Below are 13,860 nucleotides of genomic sequence, written 5' to 3' on the forward strand. Positions count from 1 at the left end.
TAACATGGGCCTAACTGGTAGCAAATAAAAATACAATAGGAGGAGAGAAAAGATCACCAAACACAGGCAATAAGCCACCATGAGTGAGAATCAGCAGGCACAAAACATTTACAGTGTTTGAAAAATGCCAGTAATGAAATACTTGACAACAAAAATATGTAAGTCAAGAGAAGAATGATCTGGTTACAGTGTTTTTAATCCCATATATTTATTAAAAGGAGATTAAGATATTTCTTAACTTTCAATTTTTTAATTTAGCTATGGTAAAATTTCAAGTTGTACTTGAAATCTAGGGTAAAATATCAAGTCGTACTACATTGGATAGAGTACGAATTCACGAAAACATAGAGATATTCAGTTGGACAAAACCCAAAAGAGAACCATGTGCTTTTTACAAGAGACATAATTAAATATTAAGAACATGGAGAGGTTGAAACCAAAAGAATGGAAAGAACATGCCAGGCAACTACCAACTAAAAGAAAGCTAGAGTGAGTTTCTTTATATCATGCGAAATGGATTTTAGAACAGAGGGCATTCTTAGGACTAGAGAGCATAAATGCTGACTGATGAAACTTCCAATTTAGTAGAAGATACATTAATTCTGAACTTGAACACACCTAGTAAACTTCAAAGCACATAAAGAAAAAACCAATACAGCTAGAGGGAGAAACTAATAGTACATGTTATTGTGGGAGTTATCAATATGTCTCTCTCGGTGCTTGCCGTAGAGCAAGAAAGTAGGGTTAGAAAGTTGGAAGGTTAGAGAGGTTCAGAGGAGGGGAAGGGTTGCAGATCTGTGGGTCTCATAGGCCTTTCGGTGTTTATTTTTAATGAGATGGAAGCTGGTGAAGAGTTTTGAGCAGAGAGCTTAATTAATTCAAGTTGCAATTTTAAAGAATCACCCTGGTTGACAATGAAAAATATACTATCTTTGATATATTTGCTTCACATGGCTTCTAGGACCACACATTAACTGGGTTTCCTCCTACCTCACTGGTTGTTTCTTCTCACACTTTTTTTGGTTCATCTTCTACTCTTCGATTTCTTAATATTAGATTTCCCCATGGTTCATTTCATCCTTTTCTCTTCTCTGACTATACTTACTCCATTAGTTAATGGTATTCTTTCTTATACTCTTGTCTCCTATCTCTGACTGCCTATTCAAAATGTTCATTTGGATGAAAAGACGACATCTCATACTTAAATGTCCTCCAAACTAAACACCTGATCTTTCCTCCCAAACCTGTTTCATAAGTTTGATTCCATCTCAGTTGACACAAATTCCATTTTTCTAGTTGCTGGGTCCCCAGAGTACAGTGTTATTATGACTCCTCTTTCTTCATACTCTGTATCTAATGCTGAAAATTCAACTTGCCCTGATTTTAACATGTAATCAGGATTTGATCATTTCTCACCATCTCTATGATTCAAATCAGAGAGAACAATTCCTAACACATTTTATGAGACCAGATCACCCTAAAAGTTAGATAAAAACATCACAAGAAAAGGAAATAGCAAACCAATAACCCTCATGAATATAGATGCAAAAATCTACAACAAAATATTAGCAAACTATATCCCATACCACATTAAAAGGATTATACACTATGATCAAGCAGGATTTATCCCATGTATGCAAGGATGGTTCTAACATAAGAAAAATCAATTTGTGTAATATATCACATTAACAGAATGAAGGAAAAACACAGTCATCTCAATTTATGGAGAAAAATCATTTGACAAAATCCAGCACCCTTTCTTAATTAAAAGCACTCAAAATAGGAATAGAAGAGCAATTCCACAATATGTGATAAAGGAACATACATGAGAAACCTATAGCTAATGTCATACTTAAAGGTAAAAGAGCTTTCCCCCTCTAAGATCAGGAACAAGACAAGGATGCCCACTTTCACCTCTGCTATTCAAGCTCATACTGGAAGTTCAGCCAGAGCAATTAGACAATAACAAGAAATAAAAAGATTCCAGTTGGAAAGGAAGAAGTAAAACTCTCTCTATTCATGTATAACATGATCCTATATATAAAAAATCCTGAAGACTCTACAAAAAGCTACTGGAACCTATAAATAAAATCAGCAAAGTGATGGGGCACAAGATCAATACACAAAACTCGGTGGTATTTCTGTATAGCAGCAAAGAAAAATCTGAAAGGGAATCAAGTTTACAATTTTATTTACAAAAGCATATAAAAGAATAAAATATCAGGAATAAATTTAACCAAGGATGTAAAGGATGTAAAGGACTTGCGCATGGAAAACTAATCATTGAAAGAAATTAAAGAAGACCTAAAATAAATGAAAAGACATCCCACGGTCATGAATAGGAAGACATAATATTGTGAAGATTTTGCTACTACCTAAAATAATTTACATATATACCACAATTCCAATAAAAATTCTGACAGCTTTCTTTGCAGAAATGGAAAATTCAACTACCAAATATAGATGGACTCACAAGAGACCTGGAATAGCCAAAACATTTTGAAAAAGAACACAAGTGGAGGACTCATTTTTCCCTACTTCAAATTTTATTACAAAGTTATGGTAATCAAAACCATATGGTACTGGCACAGGTTGGATAGAACAACGAAATGTAATTCAGAGACCAGAAATAAACCCACACATCTATGTTCAGTTTATTTTTCACAAGAGTGACAAGTTATTCATTGGGGGAAAGAGTAGTCTTATAAACATGATGCTGGGAAAATTAGATACCTACATTCAAAGGAATGAGAGTATTCCCTTACCTCTCACCATGTACAAAAATTAACTCAAAATGGATAATGACATAAATATAAGAGCTGAAACCATAAAACTCTTAGAAAAAAATATGGGAATATCTTCCAGACTTTATATTGAACAATGGATTTAGATTTTACACTGAAAGTACAAGCAAAAAAAAAAAAAGAAAAATTGGACTTTGCCAAAATTAAAATTTTAATGTCTCAAAAGATATTATTAAGAAAGTGACCCCTGCAAAATGGGTAAAACTGTTTGAAAACCAATCTTGCATTGGTTTTAACATCAAGAATTTTTTAAAAAACTCCTATAACTCAACAACAAAAGGACTAAGAATCCAATTTTAAAATGGGCACAAGATTTGACTAGATATCTTCCAAAGAATATATATAGTCACTAAGCACATGAAAAGATGCTCATCATTAGTCATTAGAGAAAAGAAAATCAAAACCACAATTAGACATCACTTCATACTCACTTGGATGGCTATTATATTATAAAAAATGGAAAAAAGTATTGGAGATGATGTGGAGAAATAGGAATCCTTGACAATGTTCGTAGGAATGTAAAAATGGTGATGTTGCTATGGAAATCTGTATAGATGTTCCTTGGAAAGCTAACTATAAAACTACCATTTGACCTAGCAATCCCAGTCCTAGGTATATAACCAAAAGAAGTGAAAGCAGGACCTCATACAGATATGTGTACACCATGTTCATGGCGGTATTATTCACAATAGCCATAAGATGGAAGAAACCTGAGTGTACATCAAGCAATGAATGGGTAAACAAAATGTGGTCTATCCAGTCAATATGGAATATTATTCAGCCCTGAAAAGGAATGAAATTCTAATAACCTGTAGCAACATGGATAAACCCTGAAAACATCATATTGCGTGAAATAAACCAACCACAAAGAATAGGAACTGTATTATTCCACTTATATGAAGTAACTAGAGCCAGAAAAATTATGTTACCAATAGATGGGGTTGCAGAGGGAGGAGTTAGTGCTTGATTGATACGGTACTTCAATTTGGGGGTGATAGAAATGGTGGTGAGATAGCAATTAATGTAATGATATCATTGAATTGTATACTTGAAAGTTGTTAAATAGGAAATTGTATGCCATATATATGTTACTACAATAAAAAAAATTAAAACATAAGCTTTAATTCACTGCTAACATAGTAGATGGAAAGTGATGGTTAGGGTTGAATAAAAAACTAATAAACAGAAACAAAGATATGATGGAGCAAATTGACATTCCACGATGGATCAAAGGAAGTGAGAAGACACAACGAAGCAAAACTGGAAATAAACCAGGGATTTACAGGCACAGAAAACATTTCCCAAAAATAAAAGGATTGCTTGAATAAGTTTGTTTGAATAATCTTAAGAACTTGCTGAAACGGACATAGTTCTAAAAAAAAAAAAAGAGTGAGCAAAACAGACCCAATTAAAAAAAAATGGAAAGCCAGACTTAAAACCATTTAAAGGGGCTTGTTTGCAACAGTGAAAAATACAAAGAAAAATCCTGTCCTCACAGGGCTGACATTATGGTACGGTAAAATCAACAAATAGGCTAAATAAGTGAAATAATTGACAAGATGACTGTAAAGCACCAAGAGAAAAATCAGCAGAGAAGAGGGGAAGGGAGTGTTTGAGAAGTTTCTATTTCAGATGGGATGGCCGGAAAAGGGTTGACTAGAGGGCGTCCTTTCAATAAAGGCCCAAAGGAGGTGAGGAAAAAAATAACGGGAACATCAGTGGAAGAAGGTTCCAGGTCGAGGAAAAAGACATTTTAGAGAGATGGTGGGACTGTGCTTGCTTGTTTGATGTCATCCTTTATTGAGACTTCACTGTCAACCATATTTAAAATTACAACCCCACCTAATACTCTCTGCTCTTCTTCCTGCTTCCAACATACTTATTTATTTCCTTGCTTATTATATTTACTATTTTTAATCTCCTTCTTCCTTCCATCAGAAGGCAGGATTTTTGTCTATTTGTTGACAGTCATATCCCAAATGCCCTAACACTGCTTTGTACATAGAAAATGCTCAGGACATATTTATTGAAAGACTAAGAAAGAACAAAAAGGTATAATCATAAAATTAGGGAGAAAACTAGAAAACCGATTGTTCTAGTTTGCTAGCTGCCAGAAGGCAATACACCAGAGACGGATTGGCTTCAATAAAAGGGGATTTATTTCGTTAACGTATTGGTCTTCAGAGGAAAGGTAGCTAACTTTCAACTGAGGTTCTTTCTTATGTGGGAAAGCACAGGGCAATCTTTGCTGGCCTTCTCTCCAGGCCTCTGGGTCCCAACAACTTTCCCCGGGGTGATTCGTTTCTGCATCTCTAAAGGCCTGGGCTGAGTTGCAAGTGCTGAGATGAGGTATGCTGAGCTGCTCTGCCTGTGCTACACTGAACGTTCTCATTTAAGCACCAGACAATTAATTCAAACATCATTCATTGCAGCAGGCACACCTCCTAGCTGACTGCAGATGTAATCAGCAACAGATGAGGTTCATATGCCATTGGCTCATGTCCACAACAATAGAATGAGGCACCTTCACCTGGCCAAGCTGACACCTGAATCTAACTCCCATGCCAATGAACAAAGTGTTTTATGGATAAAGGAATAATTATGCCTGTGATGGGTGAGGTTATATTAGGCCTCAAAATTGGCTACTGGGTTAGGAAAAGGAAGAATCCTGGTGAACTTGATAGGGATAGAATGGCGGAAGCAATAGTTTGATTGGAATGGGTTCTAGAAAGAATGGGAGAAGAAATTTTGAAACTGAAATGAGAATGCAGAAGCTTTGTCATAAAACAAAGGAGGAAAAATAGGAGGTAACTGGAAGGAAAAGGAGGGTTAAGACAGAGGCTTTTAAAAGTGAGAGAAGTAACGGTATATTTCTATGTGGGTGGGATAAATCCAGCAGAAAGGAAAATTAAAGAATAGAAGAATTACTACGGGAATGTGTCTGCAGAGGGACTGGGCCCTAATGCACAGGTGGGGATTGGCTTCAGCTCGGCGCACAGATGGTCCATCTGTACTAAGAGGAGCGAGGATGAAGGATTTGGGCACAGATGTAAGTAGGTGGGCTGATGCAGTCGTGGGAGTGCACGGAAATTCTTTTCTGATGCTTCTATTTTTCTCAGAGAAATAGGAAGCAATGTCATCAGCTAAGAGTGAGGATGGGAGAGGAGGGGGAAGGTTTGAGGAGACAGGGTATGAAGAAGTTGTCCCGGAAATAAAGAGGGAATTGGAGTAAGGAAATACCGTCTGATCACCAGGCAGCATGAAGGGCCCACGTGAGTTAGTCATTCTGCCTGGGAGTGTTTTCCGCCAGCCTGGGGAGCTGCAAGTGCGTGGGCATGGACGAGGCAGAATTAACTCTAATCAGGGTTGTGTTTTTACCAGGATAGCAGGACACAGTGAGACATGGACACAGCAGTTGGTGGTTCATATAAGGGAGGAATTTCAATGACTGAGCAATTAATTTGAGCAGAGTACAAGAGGCAATTAAGTGGGCAGTAAAAACATTAGGGCCAAAGGATTATAGATCACAGAGAAGATGAAGGTAATTGGAGTTGGGGATCTTATGGTTTACTGAAGAATGATGGCATGCACTGTCATCCAGGAAATAAAATCTTCCAGAAAGAAGGTTCTGGAAGTGACCCAGCTGATAGGTTGATAACTTCAAGAAGGATGGGCACAAAGGGTAGAGTGTGAGGGCTAATCTCATGATTCCCTAAGAGTGAATGCCTTCCTTTGCCAAATCAATACCACTAATAATAAACAAACAAGTATGATCGCTTGGCACATCTCATATGCAGTAGCTTTGTGGATCTATTTCAATGTTCTGCTTAAGATCTAGGCAACCTGGATTACCGGAATTGTGAAAAGTTTACTCATCTGCAAGATGAGGATAATAATACCTATCACATATCCCATATATCAACTGTTTAGCAAAACCAAGCACTTCAAATGAATCATGATTAAATACTCCATAATAGCTATGCCTGTTGTTATTAACTATCTTTCCAGACAACTGGGAATTATGGTATCTAGAAAATAGAAAAGCAAAGATAATACATGTGTGCCTTGTTTTGCAGAATTAATATGTTTCTAATACATGTTAATTAATTTTTTAAGAATTTTTTTTGTATGCTGTATGGCAGAGGTCACATTTCATTCTTTTTTCATGTGAGTATCCCCTTATTGCAGCACCATTTGTTGGATGTTTGTTTGTTTTGCTTTTTGCTTGTTTGCTTGTTTGTTTGGGAAGTGCATTAGCTGGGAATTGAACCTGGATTTCCTGCATGGCAGGCAAGAATTCTACCACTGAACTACCCTTGCACCCCTATTTTTTTAAAAGAACTTTTAAAAGATATTGGGAGAAAGTGAAATCTTTAAAAATTATATTTTGAAAATGATCTGAATCCAATTTTCAAACACCAAAGATGCATTGATGATGAAAGATGGACTATTCTGCAATATATTAAAAAAATAAAATGTTATAGAGAATGCAGAAAACCAAGTACTCTATATTTTGATAGCATGTTAAGTTTTCATGAAAGAATCACGATTACTTTTTAGACTGGGGTGGTCAAATATTTTTATGTTCACATTTTCTTATTCATATATCAATGAGGGCTGCGTTGTGCTTTTTTCAACTTATTGTGTCTACAAGTGAGCCCAATATACCAGCACGGATTAATGATATCAAATTGCTTGGCTGGTCTATTGCTATTGAGGAAACCCAGAATTTCAGTTATCTTAACAATAATAAAAATGTCTCACATCATCTAAGCTTCCATATTTATTATAGGCATATAATAAAAATATTTTGAATGAATAAGAGTTAATCTTACAATTCACAATTATTACATTGTTTTATGATTGCTTATTTAGGTACCTGTGTCCAGTCCTTGTATTAGTCACATTTAAAATTCTTCCTCCCATGGCATGTTATACATGGAGAGAAATTATTGCATTGTATTTTATGCTTAATTGTTAACTTGATGAAAACTATTGTTTTTGTAAGCCTTTTTTAGCATCTTCCTCCATAATTAATATACTGTGTCAAAATGGAAATTGCCTAAGCTTTTCTACTCTTCTGAGAAGACACAACCCAGTTCAAGCCCAGAAAAAAATTTTGCGGCTCACTCTCTTGTGAGTTGGAAACTCTGTCCAACCCCCCCCCCCACCCCCATCCCTTATAGCTTACTCCTGCGTCCAGGGAACTAAGGTGAAGACTTGGAGGCTAAGCTTCCATATGTATATCTGTGCAGACTTGAACAGACCCCAAAGCCATGCCATCATCTGAGAAGCCAGATTGAAGGGAGTTGTGTGTGTGTGTACTTGTGTGTGTGTGTGTACTTGTGTGTGTGTGTACTTGTGTATGTGTGTACTTGTGTGTGTGTATACTTGTGTGTGTTGGTGGTGAACAGGGGAAGGCCATGAGATCGTCAGCAAAACTAAAAGTGGCTAAAAACATGGGCTGTCACTGAGGAAGGGACAAGAAGAAATGGAACAGGGGTCTGCTTGATTGTCCAGGTTTGTGACATCTTGTGTCAGTCTTGCTTTTATGAGCTGACCTGAAATGACACCAACTATGACCCCTCTATAGCTTTACACCCCTAGTTCCAAGTAATAAGTTCCCAGAGTGGAATGAAACAAGACCAGTCATGCATTTGCTTTATGATCTAGTCTAGAATGTCTTCCAAGGTAACGCTTTTTAAATATCAGCAATTTTGCAAAAATATATAGGCGTTATAAATTCCCCATATGTAGTCGAGAATAGAAATATCTCTACATCGATTAGTTTTAAAGATAAATACAACAAAATTCCACCATGGCACAGTAAACGGGGTACAAAAATTAAGGCAGGATGGTACTATTGTGATGTTATTGAAAAGCAGCATTGTTAGGCCTGTACTATCACAAAGTTTACAAATAGGAAGCATGATAGAATTTATACTATACACACAAAGTTCACACAGTCCCAAATGGTGAAGAGGCCATCAAAGCCTAATCCTACCACTTCCCGACCCCACCACTCCCTCCACCTCACTCCATACCATCAGCAAATAAGAACTTAGACTGACTTTCCCTGAGAATGGGGCCAGAGATGAGGTCTGCAACAAACTGTGAATCACATTATTATGTAAACTCGTGTTATCGGTGGGCTTATCTTTTGAAAAATTACAATATAGCAATAAAATAAAGAATGCTCTAGGTGAAAAAAAAGACCACAGAGCTACTGGAAAGTATCCCAGGAAACCAACCTACCAGAACTGTCATTAAAAAACAGGGGGTGGGCCATGGTGGTTCAGCAGGCAGAGTTCTGCCTGCCATACCACAGACCAGGGTTCGATTCCCAGTACCTGCCCATGCAAAAAATAAAAAATAAAAAACATAGGAAAGGGAAATGTGAATGAGCAAATCTTTAAGAAGGTGCAGTTTCCCTGAATCACCTATGGATGGATGTTTCGGAGGCATGCTCAGAGCAAGTTCTGTATGGGCCATGCCTGTCTCCAGACCATATGATGATTGCTATGCTGAAATTTTACCTTGTGCTGCTCAAGTTTCCGCTGAATTGTGTTTGCCGTTTCCTCGTGGACCTGCTGGATGGCTATTTCCTCTCTTAGGGCCACCTCGGCTCGGTACAACCAGGCGCCTATGGTGCCCAGAGGTGCAGGAAGGGATTTGTCAAGCTGAATATGCCAATCAAAGAGCTAAAATTAAAAGGTAGAAAAGTAAAAAATAAAACCAAAGATAATTCCTAAAATTTCCCCAAATGATTTTAAGGCTACATAAAGCTTTAAGTCAATGACTTTAGACTAATTTAATACATATCAAGTAAGTAATTTGGGGATGGGGATGAAATTAGTTACAGCAAATTTTGAGAAAATTCAAAATATATCATAGGTGTGGAAGGATGTTATTAGAAGATAAAGCAGCTTTTTCCTTATGGGGCAGGCACAATGTACCCATTGATTTTCAGTTTGGCCTTTGCTGAAATGGAAGGGCCCAGGTTTGCGGATATGGAATATTTCAGGATGCAGTAGTTATCCACCTGATCGCCATACAGCTGGTCATTATACAGCTGTCTCTTGTGGGAGGATCACTTTAAAACCTCTAATATGATAAAAACAGGGCCTCCCCAAATCGGGGTCATTTGTACAGCTCTGAATAAAGATGATTTTTTAGGATTCTTTCTCTAATCATATGATTCTCTAGCCCCCTTTCCCTTTCTCCCACTTTACCCAGTTCTCAAGTGCTGTTTCCTAACTTGCCGGTATGCCAGGCAGGGTGAGTTGAGGTGCTTAGGAACGAACTATGTTTTTATGGAGTCTAAGAGGGAAAAAATGAGGTGATCAAAAAGAAGAAAATAGGGTACGTTCAAGTTAAACACTCTCCTTAGAGATAGAAGAGTTTGGGGAGTTTTCAAGTCCTGGTCACTAAGCAGGCAGAATATTATTATGAATGATACTGAGAAGTTTTCCTTCAAGTTCATGAAAAACCAGATGAGAAGAGATGGCTAAATTTAAAACAATAAATTGTTATTTATTATGGTGTGCCTGGTAGATAACAACCAGGAAGATTTTCAGCTGTTAGGGTGATGAGACACAGTTATGGAATATGGAGAAGTTGTTGAGGCTCTGTTCTTGGGGAACCTACAATAGAGGCAGGTCTTCTGAACAACCCAGAATTAAGTTGTTCAAAGTGAAACATAAGCTCACTGGTCTTTCAGGTGTTCAGTCTATCTCTTGTCAATGTTACATGTAGGGCAGGCAAAGCAGAAAAAGAGACTGTCATACCTAGTACTTCCAATAACTTCCACACACCTCTCCAATTCACACAGAGGCAGTAGAACCTGATGCAATATTACCATGTAAAAAAGATGATGGAAAAGACTCTTGACTGAATTACATAAACCCTAGTGGAACTTACCCTGGAAGACACTCTTTCCCAAGCTTGTTTTACCAATGCTTGGTCAAGTGACAATTTGCCGTCTCTATGTATTGGTTGTATTAAGTGTTCAATCTGTTTCCTCTTCATTTCATACTGGACTCTGAAGTGCTTAAATGACTAACAGAGGAAAAACAGCAATAACATGCCATGAGTCAAAAAAAGCAAATACAAAGGAAACCACATTTCCTAAATAACAATTCTTTCTATTTAGATAGCACTCACTATATGTTATTGGTGATAATAATAATACAAGCACGATGATGACAGCAGCTACTGTGGAGCCCTGGCTGGACAATGTGCCTGACCCTGGGATCAGCACTTCTACGAGATATCTCCTTGGCGCTCCCCATCCCCCTACAACAGGGACATGCATGATTACTGTCACCATATAATAAGGACACTGAAGCCCAGGGGTGACTTAGCAAGGTCAAGTAGTTGGGGAATGTCTTAAACTTGGGATTTCTAACTTCCAATAAAATATCCACATGCCAGTCCATGCTCTTCAGGAAGTACTAGCAAATAGGTGTATAAATCTACACAAATAATTAACAGAGTTGGTTTACTTCAAAGTACTAAAAAATTTACCAATGGAAATTGCACATATCAAAATAGTACTGAACTAAATACATGTATATATGTATTCACACCTGTATGAAGAGTGTACTTTGGGAGAGCTCGTTTACATAATAATCTTTTGCTTTAATTCTATGGCATTAAAGTATTAAGTACACTGTTATCTATTTTATCAAAGCATGATGAAAATAAATTTAGAATATGAGGGCTACTCTATAAACTTAATACTAACAAAAAATGCAGTTATTTTCATGAACGTTCTACATAATATACTAAGTTAACACATCTAAAATATGATTCCCAATCCACGTATGAGTTGAAAATACCATTAAAATGGTCAATCATGTGAAAAATCAGAAGACTGGCCAGAGGTAGCAGAAAGCACAACTAAAAGAATTTCAAAGTCACAAAGCAACCACCATGTAAATTCACATGAAGAACACTGGGGGGAGATGGTGAATAAAAATTTTACCACAAGTTTTCTCTTCCATTACCTCAAAGTTAATTTGCGAGTACCAAGAGATAAAATCACTTTTCAATTTTACTTATCAGGCTTCTATGCATGGAAAAACTGGAAAATCCATTCTTGATTTATAATTAGAAAGTTGAAAAATTCTGATAGCATAATAAACACACAAATGAAAGAAAATCTTCTCTATGTGCTGGGTTCAGATGGTCTTTTATACTATTTTAAGAAACTGCTGATCTTTTTATTTTTACTTGAAAGGCAAATTTCTAAGCCTCTGTTTCCCTTTTACAACATAATATCTGTTCCAAAGGTAACTTCATGACTTGGAATTTATTTTTCAATAATTTATGCTAAAACTCAGACTTATCAATGGACCAAAAAGTCTATTTATTCAGTTCTTGCCCTCCTGTTCCTAATTTACTGGCTTTATTTTTGGTGGTGCTTATCCTAGAAATATGTATTCTGTGGAAAAAAATATATTGAGTTTCAAAGCAAAAGAATACATACATATAAGTACATATTCATCACCTTGCCAACTTTAGCAAATTTAGCATTGATGTTATCATCCATCTACATTCAGGCACACTGTACAGATGTGGTTATATAAAATCACACCCCAATGGCATAGCTACACCTTTTACCGTCTGCCATGCTGACTCTCACATCACTGCTCCTTTTTTTGTAACAAAATTGCTTGACATATAAAGTAGAATAGAATATACTATCGTTTTGCCACTAAAACGTAGGGGCATGTTAAATAGAAGGAAAACGTCAATGATGCACAGAATAAATGACTTTTTTAATGGTAAAAACCTGTTTTGTGTCCTGGAACTGGAAATCCAATTAATGACAGGGTAAATGAAAAGGGGGGTAAAACAACTACCCTGGTCTCAATGTGAATAAAATTGTGTTGATCTCATTGATGGGCCCCACCCAGGAATGCTGCAATCCTATATTAAATTCAGCTTACTCTATAGTTGTTTTGTATTTGACTTCTAAGTTATCCTCTGTGGATTTTTGTGATACGTGACATCTACAAGACCCTGAGTGCTGCAAAACCAGGGACTAGATGTTTGTGTCCTTGGTCATCTACAAGACTGCGAATTCTGGAAAACAAATGACACATATAGCACCAACACAATAAAATTTTAAACTACCTATAAATAGAAATACAATTTTTAATCTAATTCAAACGTGACATATGCATGTCATTTCTTTAAAGGCTTTACTTATTAATATCATTTAAATGAGTAAACATAGATTAAGCATAAATCTTACTCATGACAAGCTTCTGAAGAATCGAAATCTCTTTTCTATACATTACCTGATATTTATCATGCAAATTTGATTCTGTCATCTGTGCCCTTGTCAAATCTCGTTCAAATTGCTCTATCCAAACTTTCATCTCCTTCAAAATTGGCCTGTCTTCTCTCTGGAAACCGATGGACATTGCACATGCATTAGGAACTTTACATTTGTTTAATTGCTGATTAATACTGGGTTGATCCCAAAAGGGGCTTGATGAGTCAGTCCCAATTATCTCTGACAGTTCTGACCTGTATTAGCTATGTGACCTTGGGGACCTGTGCTTCAAATCTTTCTACCCTTGTGCCACCATCTCAGGAACGTTATACACACTTTTCATGGCTTGAGTGAGAATCAGAGATAATTTACACAACAAAGACAGAGATTGACACCCAACGCTTTGGCGATCCAAACCACCTCTTTTTTACCCCCCTGGATAGTGCCTTGCTCATGGCTCAACTCAGACTAGACCATCTCTCAGAAGTTTTTCTGACCCAGAAACCTGGGTTGGGAGTCTTCCTTCTAGGCCAGCAGTTCTCAAGCTTCAGTGTGCATTAGACTCTCCTGGAGGGCTTGTGGTTGCTGGGAACCACCTACCAACTTTGTGATTCAGTAGCTCTGAGGTGGGGCCTAAGAATTTGCATTTCCAATAAGTTTTCTGGTGAAGCTGATGATGCTGGTCTAGGGATCACATTTTGAGAACATTGCTCTATGATGTTAGAACAATAATTTCCACCCTAACCCTATATTGTATTTGTCCACTTAATC

General features: G+C 37.0%; 1 protein-coding gene across 14 annotated transcripts in view; it reads right to left on the minus strand.

Annotated features, from left to right (window-relative positions):
* Positions 1–13,860, minus strand: part of SYNE1 (spectrin repeat containing nuclear envelope protein 1) — a 536,476-nt gene that overhangs the window by 361,762 nt on the left and 160,854 nt on the right. For all 14 annotated transcript variants that reach the window (XM_077149294.1, XM_077149293.1, XM_077149295.1 and 11 more), the window contains exons 10-12: positions 13,112–13,219; positions 10,725–10,862; positions 9,341–9,505 (exon numbers count right to left, since the gene is read on the minus strand). In XM_077149294.1, coding sequence (XP_077005409.1) covers positions 9,341–9,505; positions 10,725–10,862; positions 13,112–13,219 — 411 coding nt within the window. The remainder of the gene's footprint in view (positions 1–9,340; positions 9,506–10,724; positions 10,863–13,111; positions 13,220–13,860) is intronic.

Source organism: Tamandua tetradactyla, chromosome 2 (genome assembly GCF_023851605.1).
Source record: "Tamandua tetradactyla isolate mTamTet1 chromosome 2, mTamTet1.pri, whole genome shotgun sequence".
Classification (NCBI taxonomy): domain Eukaryota; kingdom Metazoa; phylum Chordata; class Mammalia; order Pilosa; family Myrmecophagidae; genus Tamandua; species Tamandua tetradactyla.